This window comes from Lutra lutra, chromosome 9 (assembly GCF_902655055.1).
Source record: "Lutra lutra chromosome 9, mLutLut1.2, whole genome shotgun sequence".
Taxonomy (NCBI): domain Eukaryota; kingdom Metazoa; phylum Chordata; class Mammalia; order Carnivora; family Mustelidae; genus Lutra; species Lutra lutra.
In genome coordinates, this window is record NC_062286.1 from 61,045,296 (window position 1) to 61,057,892 (window position 12,597).

At 36.8% G+C, this 12,597-nt stretch overlaps 1 protein-coding gene across 9 annotated transcripts in view; it reads right to left on the reverse strand.

Annotated features, from left to right (window-relative positions):
• Window positions 1–12,597, reverse strand: part of COMMD1 (copper metabolism domain containing 1) — a 233,439-nt gene that overhangs the window by 139,901 nt on the left and 80,941 nt on the right. For all 9 annotated transcript variants that reach the window (XR_007130338.1, XR_007130337.1, XR_007130339.1 and 6 more), the window contains exon 2: window positions 1,811–2,092. Coding sequence is in view for 6 of the 9 variants with exons in the window: in XM_047746844.1 (XP_047602800.1) it covers window positions 1,811–2,092 (282 nt within the window). In the remaining 3 variants the exon portion in view is untranslated. The remainder of the gene's footprint in view (window positions 1–1,810; window positions 2,093–12,597) is intronic.

A 12,597-nucleotide genomic window follows, 5' to 3' on the forward strand; every position in this document is an offset into this window, starting at 1 on the left:
ATACCCAATAAATCCAGATGACATGTAAGTTACTGAAATCAAAAGGCACATTATAAACTGAGTTCAAGAAAAAACAGTAAAGTATCAAGTTAAAGCAGTACTATAAGAGCTTTCTAGGAACGTCTTAAAATAGATATACGTGTTTTGATATTCCTGCCCAAATGATAAATACTTAAAGACAAAATGAAATAATCACTACTGCCAGATAAAAATTGAACAGCCTGTACAAATGGCTAGTGAAACTTAGATATGCAAGTATGCTTACCACACCTTTCTTTTTTTTTTTTTTTTAAAGATTTTATTTATTTATTTGACAGAGAGATCACAAGCAGGCAGAGAGGCAGGCAGAGAGAGAGGAGGAAGCAGGCTCCCTGCTGAGCAGAGAGCCCGATGTGGGGCTCGATCCCAGGACTCTGAGATCATGACTTGAGCCAAAGGCAGCGGCTTAACCCACTGAGCCACCCAGGCGCCCCTTACCACACCTTTCTAATCTGTCACATTTTTGGTCCAGGAACAGTAGGAGGAAGGCCATATATGACAATGGTTAAGAGAAAAGACTTCAGGGTCAGACAAACCAAAGTCAATTAAGGCAACAGCATTATTTCACAATAACTGTATAAAAGATTCTCCAAATGCATTTTTAAAAAGAATTGTTTTTTTAAACGAATTACCCTTTAAATTAAAATTAATGTCATCATGGAACTACAAACACTGAAAAATCCTAAGAAACTTAAGAAAGGAATATGTGAAGGAAACTGACAGCTAAAAAAAATACTCTCATCTGTAGAAGAAAAATAAATTTTTAATAAAGGATGTAACAGAAGCACTTATATGATTATTTATCTGAAAATAAATCTGGTTAGCTAATTCAGTGATCTGGGTTTTCTCTTCCTAATTATGGGTTGCTGCTTTTTTCTTTTCTTTTTTTCCCAAAAGGCATATACCAGGTCATTAAAAGTCTGATCTGGCAGTCATCTGAAGCATAAACTAAATGACTTCAAAAAAACAATGTAGATGCCAAAATTATCTGCTATAATGACTATGGGAAATGCAAGAAAAAGAGGACTGTTTTGTAAATAATCAAGATCAAATTAAAAATTATTTGTGGGGCGCCTGGGTGGCTCAGTGGGTTAAGCCGCTGCCTTCGGCTCAGGTCATGATCTCAGGGTCCTGGGATCGAGTCCCGCATCGGGCTCTCTGCTCGGCAGGGAGCCTGCTTCCCTTCCTCTCTCTCTGCCTGCCTCTCTGCCTACTTGTGATCTCTGTCTGTCAAATAAATAAATAAAATCTTAAAAAAAATAAAATAAAATAAAAATAAAAATTATTTGTGGGCTCAAGGACAGAGATTGCACATTTAGGGTCTTTAGGAACAAATACATTACTGTAATTAAGATACACTGCCGATACAGATGATTGGGTGAGACAGTTACATTCCGTGTTGTTTCATCTGTTTCTGCTCTTTATTCAGCATCTCTATCACTGCTTTAGAGATTCTGACCAAATGCCAAGAATTCTGAGATCTAACCAAAATGGAGTAGCACCCAACTTCTGTGCAATCACCTTAATGACCCATTTCGTACTTCTGAGATAGCTGTCAGGACCATGAGGCTGGTGTCCAGATTCTATCCAAAACTGGGAATATCTAAGTTTTCAGATGATTCCACCTCTGAAAAGGGATTCTAGGAAACAGGGTCTGTTCCTATTATTCTTATTATCTTTGCAAAGAAGACTGTTACATAAAATCAATCTGAATAATAGCTAACATGTAATGAGAAATATAGTTTAGAAAAGGAAATTAAGTTTGATTTACCTGTCCACTTTTCCCTATTTCCAGCTCCATTATGGCAACAGGGGTATGTATCTGAGCTGAATGCCTTGACTGTGATTTGCCGTCAACTCTCCAACTCAGGCCCCGAAGCCCACTGTCCCAACGGCTCTGGTTCATGAGACTCTCTCGAATTTTTATCTTGTGGCTCTTCCAGAATTTGGAAATGACAGCGGCTTGGTCAGATGAGATCCCACCTTGTTTTTTGGTTTGAGCAGTCAAGAATGCCTCCAGCTGGTTGAAATCCATGTCTGCAGATGCAATAGACTATAATGACAGAAAAAATAATAAATTTGAATTTGGTAAATAAATAGAAAAACATAGCTTCTTAACTACAGATCATATTTTGAATGATTATTAACCACTGAACAGGCTTTCAAAAAGGGTCATCAATGACAGGGATAAGAATAAGCTCTTTAAAAGAACAAAAATATCCTCTTTACAAATATTAAGTATCAGAAAAATCTACTTGTTAAAAATTCCATGTCACTCAAATTCTGTATCAATAACTAGAATCTAATTCTTAAATATTGAATTTTATGGTGGGAAATAATAAAAATAAAGAAATTTAAACTAAATAATGAAACAAGAAAACAAATTAATTCATCCTCTGATGAAATCTTACATAATTTCACAATGCCTTGTAAGCCAGGCTTGGCTTGATATACTATAACTGTATAATGCCTTGTCCATAGAAGCACAAACTAAATTTTGTTAAACAAATGCATTATGTTAGCTGTGTTAAGTCCATCTTTAGTCAAATAGCTCATTCACAATACTACTCTGAAATTGAATATTATTTAATGTTTCTCCATAAATTTTCAAAATTTAGGGGCGCCTGGAAGGCTCATGGGCTAAGCCTCTGCCTTCGGCTCAGGTCATGATCTCGGGGTCCTGGGATCGAGCCCCACATTGGGCTCTCTGCTCAGCAAGAAGCCTGCTTCCCCCTCTCTCTCTGCCTGCCTCTGCCTACTCGTGATCTCTCTCTGTCAAATAAATAAATAAAATCTTTAAAAAAATTTTTTTTCAAAATTTAATTGCCACTGCCATTTTTTTTCATGATTTTACTTATTTGACAGAAAGAGTGAGCAAGAGAGAGTGAGCTCAAGTAGAGGAAGAGCAGAGGGAAAGGGAAAAGCAGAAGACAAATGCTTAATCGACTGAGCCACCCAGGCACCCTGCCATTGCTGTTTTGAACAGTAAGTTGCTACATAAACTGAAATGGAAAATCATCAAAGGTCTGTGGCAATGGAGCCTTCAAGAGGGCAGTGACTGTTAATGATGTGGTCTCAGGACAAGATTTTCTTTGCCTCTTCTTTGGTATATCCTTATCCTCCCCTGGCCACTGGGACTGGCATGAGCTCCCAGCCAGACAAACCAGAGTATCCTCCTTTCTCTGGACACAACAGCTGATCCAAATCAATCTCCTAATTTAGAGCAGGAGAAGAAATGGTCTTGCCTCTTGAGGTCATGGTCATATTCAGAAGAATATGAGGCTAGGATGCAGACTGCTCCTTTTGATCTTTTCACAAAGGCCTGATTGCAATAAAAAGAATGAAGCCAAGCAGAGTTGAGAGTGTGTTCTAAAGGAGAGATATCCCTGCTCTATAATTCCCTCCCAAGGCCCTGGTTCCTATAAGCTTTCCTTCAATTCTGTATGCTATCTCAGCATCCTTTCAACCTTCAGGTACCAAGAAATTTGATATACTATTCAAAATAGTTTAAGCTATAGTCCTATCATTTAGAACCAACAGTTCGGACTAAACTTGGGCAGTAGCAGTGAGAACAAAGGAGTGTAAAGGAAGATAGTACACAGGCAGAGTATAGGTAGAGAAGTAGGACAGGGGCTGACAGACAAACATACTGCGTTTCATTCTTCAATTAATGTAAAAAAAAACTATATGATCAATATAATGACTTTCTGATAAAGATATTTCACAGTATAATTCAATAAACATTTATTGAATACCTGATTATTTACAGGGTATGGGGACCCAAATTCTCTACCTAAGCCACTTAATAGAAACATCAATTTGTATAATATACTATAATTAAGTCAAATTATTTCTACTAGCACTTTGCTTCACAATATCACATCACAATGTAGATGATTCATATCATTCTTTTCCTCAAATCATATGAAGATGCCTATTTTGATATAACCTGACCTGTGACAGAATTTATTTTGGTTGGGTTCCAGTCAATAATATATTGAACTGGGATCAATTCATCCAGATTTAGAATAATCAGAAATTAAATAAGGAACTGATTGTGGTTCAAGTTCCAAGTCATCAATTTTCATTTATTCAAGAAATATCTGAATAGCTACCATGAAACAGACAATGTTCAAGGCATGCCACCTCTATCCACCAGTAGCCTCAGCTGGCAGCCTGGTACTCACTTATTCCTGATTCTTCCCTCTTCTCCACAACTTGAATTAGTGGTTCACAACAATGGCTGCATACTACATTCACGAGGTACATTTTTTTTTTAAGATTTTATTTATTTATTTGACAGACAGAGATCACAAGTAGGCAGAGAGGCAGGCAGAGAGAGAGAGAGGAGGAAGCAGGCTCCCCACTGAGCAGAGAGCCCCATGCGGGGCTTGATCCCAGGACCCTGGGATCATGACCTGGGCTGAAGGCAGAGGCTTTAACCCACTGAGCCACCCAGGAGCCCCTCTTATAGATTTTTTATTTATTCATTTGAAAGAGAGCGAGCAAGAGCACAAACAGGGGGAAGGTCAGAGAGAGAGGGAGAAGCAGACTCCCTGCTGATCAGGGAGCCTGATGTGGGGCTCGATCCCAGCACCCTGGGATCATGTTGAGTCGAAGGCAAACGCTTAACCAACTGACCCACCCAGGTGCCCCAAAAAGTATTACAGTTTTGCAAAAGATTACCATTGGAAGAAGTGCTCAAGTGTACAAGGATATCTCTTTCTACTATTTCGTACAGCTGCACATGAATCTATAATCATCTCTAAATAAAAAGCTTAATTAAAAAAAAAAAAACCTGTAAAGACTTCTCTAGCTTCCAGATTTCAGTTCTAATTCTTCAGTATGGTTTACAAGGTGAATCATAAACTAGCTTTGTGTCTCTTCATCTTCTGCTACCTCTTAAAATCTTCCACCCACTCGATCTCCCTCCATCCATACTGAACTCATTTTAGCTCATAAAACAGCTGATCTTTGCCTATGTTGTTCCTTCTGCCTAGAACATCTTAGTTGCTATTCCTTCGACCTCTTTTGTTGACACTACCTTTTTTTTTCAGGCTTTAACACAGATGTTACTTTGTAGGCTCCATAGTAAACTAGTGGTATTTATCACAATGTAGGGGAACTGCCAGGCCCATATCTCGCTCTAACATGTAAGCACTTCTAGAGGGCAGAAACCTTGCCCCTCATGTTCATATTTAACCTCTGGGTCCTAGCATAGTGACTGCCACATAATAGGGGATCAGTAAATATATGATGAATGAATGAATGAATCTGGACTCCAAAAAACCTCGTCTAGACTACTCATTTGACCTTAGGAAAATCTTTTAGTCTTGTTGCACCTGGATTTCCTTATTTACAATAAATTAGTATAGAATATAATTTTAAAACTTGGCTACAAAATTCTTTGACCCCTCTCCCACTGAACGTTAAGAGTCTATATCCTAACTCCTAGAATACAGGCTATGTGACTGCTTATCCAAAGGTCATGGCAATTTCAACTAAAGTTGACCCCTCAAAATCACAGGGGTTAGGGACACTGACACCCCTAGCACAATCAAAAATCCACATAAAACTTTTGATTCCCTAAAAACTTAACTACTAATAGCCTTAAGCTCACTGGAAGCCTTACCTTCCCAATAACATAAACAACACATATTTTGTATATGTACTATATACCATATTCTTACAATAAAGTAAGGTAGAGAAAAGAAAATGTTATTAAGAAAACTCTAAGGAAGAGCAAAAGCATTTACAGTACTGTACAAAACCAGCATTATCCACAATAAGTAGATCCCCCCAGTTTAAACCCTTGTCCTTCAAGGATCAACTGTATATGACATTCTAGAAAAGGCAAAACCACAAAGAGTAAAAAGATCATGGCTGCCAGGGGTTAGGGGGAAAGGAAGGGATAAACAGAACACAGATGATTTTTAGGGCAGTGAAACTATTCTATATGATAAAGTAATGGTAGATACACATCATTATACATTTGCCAAAATCCATTAAATATACAACATCAAGAGTGAACCCAAATGTAAACTATGGACTTTGGGTGATGTTGGTTCATCCACTGTAACAAATCCACCACTCTGGTGCAGGATATTGATTGCTGGGGAGGCTGTGCCTATGAGACAGGGGGCATATGGAAAGTCTATACTTTCTGCTCAATTTGGCTGTGAACATGAAACTACTATAAAAATTAAAGTCCTTTAAAAAAAAAAAAAAAGGCAAGTTCAAAAAAGATCATGGCAGAGTGAAGCTGTGTCAATTTTCTGGCTTGGGTTTTAAGAAACTGGCAACTTCCATTTTTGTCCCTTGTAAGATGCTTGCTCGTAGAACCCAGGTACTACGCTGTAAGGAGCTCACAGAGACTACCTCATAAGGACTCTGGCCTCCAGCCCTCCGCCTATCACTAAGCTTCCGGCCAAAAGCCAGAACCAAATAGCCAGTTAATGATGAATTTGGGGAGTGGATCATATGGCCTCCAGTTGAGAAGGCACCTTGTGAAGAGAGCCTTCCCCTCTGAGTTCTGCCTAAAGTTCAGATTCATTAGCTAAATAAGTGACTGCTATTGTTTTAATAAATAGATAAAAGGGGCACCTGGGTGGCTCAGTCAGTTAAGCGTATGATTCTTGGTTTCGGCTCAGGTCATGATCTCAGGATCATGAGAATGAGTTCTGAGTAGGCTCTGTGCTCAGTGCAGAGTCTGCCTGAGATTCTTTATCCCTCCCTCTCTGCTCCTCCTGCTCATGTTCTCGCTCTAAAATAAATAAATAAATCTTTAAATTAAATTTTAAAAAATAAAATAATAAGCAAATAATGAATAATCAACTGAACTGAAAAATGATGCCTTTTTTAGTAAATTGCTCCTTAAGTATCAAGTATATTACTCATTTAAGTAATTAAAATTAAAAGGCTAAAAAAAATTAAAAGGCTAATATTTGAAAATGGGAAACTTTGATATTCATCAACCCCAAAGCATATTAGTCCTAAAGCAACCTATCATAATTTAATACTTACATAGAATCATTAATCTCTTCTTCCTGCTTGAAAGCAAGAGTATTTACAGTTGGCACTAAAGATAAACCACAGAAAATTCCTATTATTCATTGGTAGACAAAACATAGCTTTTCCATTAAACTTCTAGTTTATTAGAGTAGTATTTCAAACAAAGGCTCAGTGCTCAAAACAGATAAACGGTACTTAGTGAGATATATACTTTCATACAATGTAAACTTCACAGAGCAAAGTGATTCCATATTATCACATAAGAATGTTTAAATGACACACACTTCTGCCTCTGGTTTTTCAATAAAAATGGCAACCTCTCTGAAAAGGAAACCAGAAAACACCTTTAAAAGCTACTAGGTTCCAGATGCACTTGTTCTCATTTTTAATTAAAAAACTTTCATTTTTACAGGCATTTTAGATTCACAGCCAAACTAACCAAAAAGTAGAGTTTCCAAATACCCACAATTCCTCTACCCATGCACAAACAGCTTTCCCTACCATCAATATCCACATCAGTGTGGTACTTTGTTACAATGGACAAATCAATATTGACACATCATTATTAACCAAAGTCTGTAATTTACAATAGGGTTCATTCTTGTTGTACATTCTATAAGTTTTGTCAGAAGTATAAACAACATGTATCCACCCTTATATATCACACAGAATAGTTACTCTGCCCTAAAACCTCTTGTGTTCTACCTCTTCATCTCCCCCTCCCTCCACAAAAACAATCTATAAATGTCAACTGGATCTAGTTAACTGATTGACTGTTTGGTTCAACTATGTCCTTATTAATCTTCTGCCTGTTGGATCTATTATGAATCATAGGATGTAGGGGCATACATGCTGAGGAAGATGTCCTCAACATCTTCTTGACTATTTGACCCCTTTATTATTATGTAATGTCCCTCTTTATCCATAACAATTCTCCTTGCTCTAGACTCTGCCTAGGGGCACCTAGGTGGCTCAGTAGGTTAATTATCTGCCTTCAGCTCAGGTCATAATCCCATGGTCCTGGGATCAAGTCCTGCATTGTGCCCCCTGCTCAGGGGTAAGCTTGCTTCTCCCTCTCCCTCTGCCTGCTGCTACCCCTGCTCATGCTCGCTCGCGCTCTCTGTCAAACAAATAAATAAAATCTTTAAAAAAATAAATAAACTCTGCTTTATCTGAAATTAATAAAGCAACTCCAGTTTTCATTTGATTAGTGTTATCATGGTATATCTTCCTCCATCTTTTTACTTTTAACCAATATGTGTCACATGTAAAATGGGTTTCTTATAGAAAACGTATAGTTGGGTCTTGTTTTTTCATCTACTCCAACAGTCTCAGTCTTTTAATTGGTGTAAAACACATATGGTATAAAAATTGATACAAATGCAAAGAGAAATGGTTGAATCCATGATTATAGTGGGAGAATTAAACTCCCTTCTATTGGTACTTAAAAGATCCAGCAGGCAGAACACGGTTTAAATAAACAATACTATCAACAGGACCTAATTGACCTCTATAGAGTACTTCATACAACAACAGCACAATATACATTCTTTTCAACCTCACAAAGAACACTGACCAAGAGAGACCACATTCTCGGCTATATAACACACCTTAATACATTTAAAAGAATAGAGATTATACATGTCTGGGGTGCCTGGGTGGCTCAGTCAGTTAAGCATCTGCCTTCATCTGCCTTCGTGATCTCAGAATCCTGGGAGAGAGCCCTGTGTTGGGCTCCCTGTTCAGCAGGAAGTCTGATTCTCCTTTTCCCTCTGCCCACCCCCCACCTCCAGCTTGTGCTCTTTGGCTCTCAGTTAAATAAATAAATAAATAATCTTTTAAAAAAAAAGAGAGAGAGAGAGAGAGAAAGATATCATGCAGGTCTGCTCTCAGACAACAATGGAATTAAAGTAGAAATCAGTAACAGAAAAAGGGAGCTGAAAAATTCCAAAATAGTTGGAAATTAAATAACACACTTTTTTAAAAAAAGATTTTATTTGAGAGAGAGATCACAAATAAGAGAGAGACAGCACGTGAGCAAGGGGGAGGGGCAGAAGGAGAGGGACATGCTGACTCCTGGCTGAGCAGGGAGCCTAAGGTTGGGCTTGGTTCCAGGACCCTGGAATCATGACCTGAGCTGAAGGCAGACACTTACCAACTGAGCAACTCAGGTGCCCCAAATAACACACTTTTAAATAACACATATGTCAAAGAAATACCAAAAGAAATTTTAACATATTTTAAACAAATTTAAAATGAAAATACCTGAATTTGTGGGGTGCAGTAAAGGCAACTATTACAAAGAAATTAACAGCACTGAATACATATATTAGAAAGGAAGAAAAATCTAAATGAATAATCTAAGCTTTCACTTTAGGAAACTAGAAAAAGAAGAGCAAATTAATCCAAACTAAGCAGAAGAAAAGAAATAATAAAAATTAGAGCAAAAATCAATGAAACTGAAAGCAGGAAATCAACTGAGAAAATTAATTAAACTAAAAGCTGGTTCTTCAAAAAGAGCAACAAAATTAATAAACCTCTAGCCAGGAAAGCTAAGAAAAAAAAGAGAAGAAACAAATTACTAACTTTAGAAAAGAAAGACAGGCCATCATTACTGACCTCATGAACATTAAAAGGATAATAAAGGACTATTATGAACAACTATATGAACACAAACTTGGTAACCTAGAAGAAATGAAACAGTTTCTGGAAATTCACAATCTACAACAACTCAGAAGAAATGAATCACCTGAATAGGCCTATGTCTATTAAAGAAATTAAATCCATAATTAATAACTTTCTAAAACAGAAAGTACCAGGTCCAGATCAGTTTGCTGGTGAGTTTCATCAAACATTTAAGGAAGGAAGTATACCAATTCCCTATACTCTTTCAGAAAACAGAAGCAGAAGGAATACTTACAAACACATTCCATGAGATAACATTATTCTAATACCAGAACCAGACAAAGATGTTACAAGAAAAACAACCACAAACTCCTATCTCTCATGAACATAAATACAAAAATCCTCAACAACTTATTAGCAAATCAAATCCAATAATGTCTAAAAAGATTTATACACCACAACCAACTGGGATTTATGTCAGATATGCCAGGATGGTTCAATATTCAAAACTCAATTAATTTAATCCATCATATCAACAGGCTAAAAAAGAAAAATTATATGTTCACATCAATAGATGCAGAAAAAGCAACAAATGCTAACAAGGATACGGGACAACAAGAAATCTTACTCATTACAGGTATAAATGCAAAATGGAATATCCACTTTAGATGACATTAGCAGTTTCTTATAAAACTAAACATATTCACACTCCTTGGTATTTAACCAAATAAGTTAAAAGCTTATATCCAAACAAAAACTTACACATGGATATTTATAGCAGCTTTACTCATAACTGCCAGAACCTGGAAGCAACCAAGATGTCCTTTAGTAGGGGAATGGCTAGATAAACTATGATAAACTATTCATCCAGACAATGGAATATTATTCAGTACTACTAAAATAAAAAATAAAAAATAAATTTAAAAAAGAGCTATCAAGTCATGAAAAAACAAAAGAAATTTAAATGCATACTACCAAAGGGAAGATGCCAATACGAAAAAGCTATATACTTTATGATTCCAATTATATGACATTCTGGAAAGGGCAAAACCATGGACACAGTAAAAAATCAGTGGCTGCCAAGAGTTCAGAGGGAGGGAAGGATAAATAGGTGGGGCACAAGGGATTTTTCAGGTGGTAATACTATTCTATATACTGTACAGAATCGGACACTATAAAGGTGGACACAAACCATTAAAGGTTTATAGAGATAGAATGTACCAACAAAATGTACAACATAAGGAGCAAACTATGAACTTTAGTTAATAATAATGTAATAAACATCAGCTCATCAATTGTAACAAACATACGATACTAACTGCATAGGGAAGGAGTGTGAGGGGATGTAAAGTAATTCCCTGTACAGAGACCTAAAAACCTAAAATTAAACCTAAAATTGCTCTAAAAAAAGAAAGGCTATTTTTTTAAAAATGATTGACAGATATAACATGCATGAATTTTAGATATGCTAAAATAAAAGAAGTCAAACACAGAGTATAGACTGTATGATTCTATTTAGGAAGTTCAGTAAGTGAATTAGAATTGTATCTACCAACATGGATAGAGTACAAACACAGAATGCTGAACAGTAACCAAAAAAAAGGCAAATGCACACAAACACATAATGTATGATGCTATTTATATGAAATTGCTAGATAACAAATACTATAAAAACTATAAATTTAAAAAACATACATAGTAAGATTGTACAGTCATATATGAGATTGTTATATACTTAATGCAGGATATTATTTCAGAGAATAGAATGAAATCTGAGAGACGTGGAGGGCTCTAATAGGATCTACAATTTTCTTTGTTACCGTTTTCAATAAAACTTTAATTTTAGATTAAAAATAGAAAAAGTAGGGGTGCCTGGGTGGCTCAGTGGGTTAAGTCTCTGCCTTTGGCTCGGGTCATGACTGCAGGGTCCTGGGATCAAGCCCCACATCAGGCTCTCTGCTCAGCGGGGAGCCTGCTTCTCTCTCTCTCTTTCTCCCTGCCTCTCTGCCTACTTGTGATCTCTTTCTCTCTCTCTCTCTCAAATAAATAAATAAATAAATAAAATTTTTTTTAAAAGAAAAAGTTGTGAAGACAGGACAGTGTTTCAGAATACCAATTTTCAAGCTTATTAACATTTTACACTACTATGGTATTCTTACAACAATTAATGAACCAATACTAATACGTTATTTCATTTTTTTTTTTTTTAATTTTTAAAGCATGGAGCCCAAAGTGGGGCTTGAATTCACAACCCTGAGATCAAGGCCTGAGCTAAAATAACGAGTCAGATGCTTAACCAACTGAGCCGCCCAGGCACCCCACTACATTATTATTAACTACAGTCTACATTCATAGTTTCTTAGTTTTTTTTTTTTAAGTTTATTTATTTTTTAGTACTCTCTACACCCAACATGGGACTGGAATTCACAACCCAGACATTGAAAGTTGTGTGCTCTTCTAAGTGAGCCAGGCACCTCCATGTTTGTTGTTTTTGTTGTTGCTGTCTTAAGATTTTCTTTTTTGTTGTTTTTTTAAAGATTTTATTTTATTTATTTGACAGAGAGAGATCACAAATAGAGAGGCAGGCAGAGAGAGACAAGGAAGCAGGCTCCTTGCCAAGCAGAGAACCAGATGCGGGGCTCGATCCCAGGACCCCGAGATCATGACCCAAGCCAAAGGCAGAGGCCCAACCCACTGAGCCACCCAGGCGCCCCTTAAGATTTTCTTTTTAAGTAATCTCTATACCCAACATGGGGCTCAAAGTTACAACTTTGAGTTCAAGAGCTGCATACTCTAACAACAAGACAGCCAGGTGCCCCTCATACTTTACTTTTGCAAAGTACTCTTAATGTTCCAGGATCCCATCCAAGTTACATTACATTTAGTCCTCATTTCTCCTTAAGTTCAAATGGCTGTGATAGT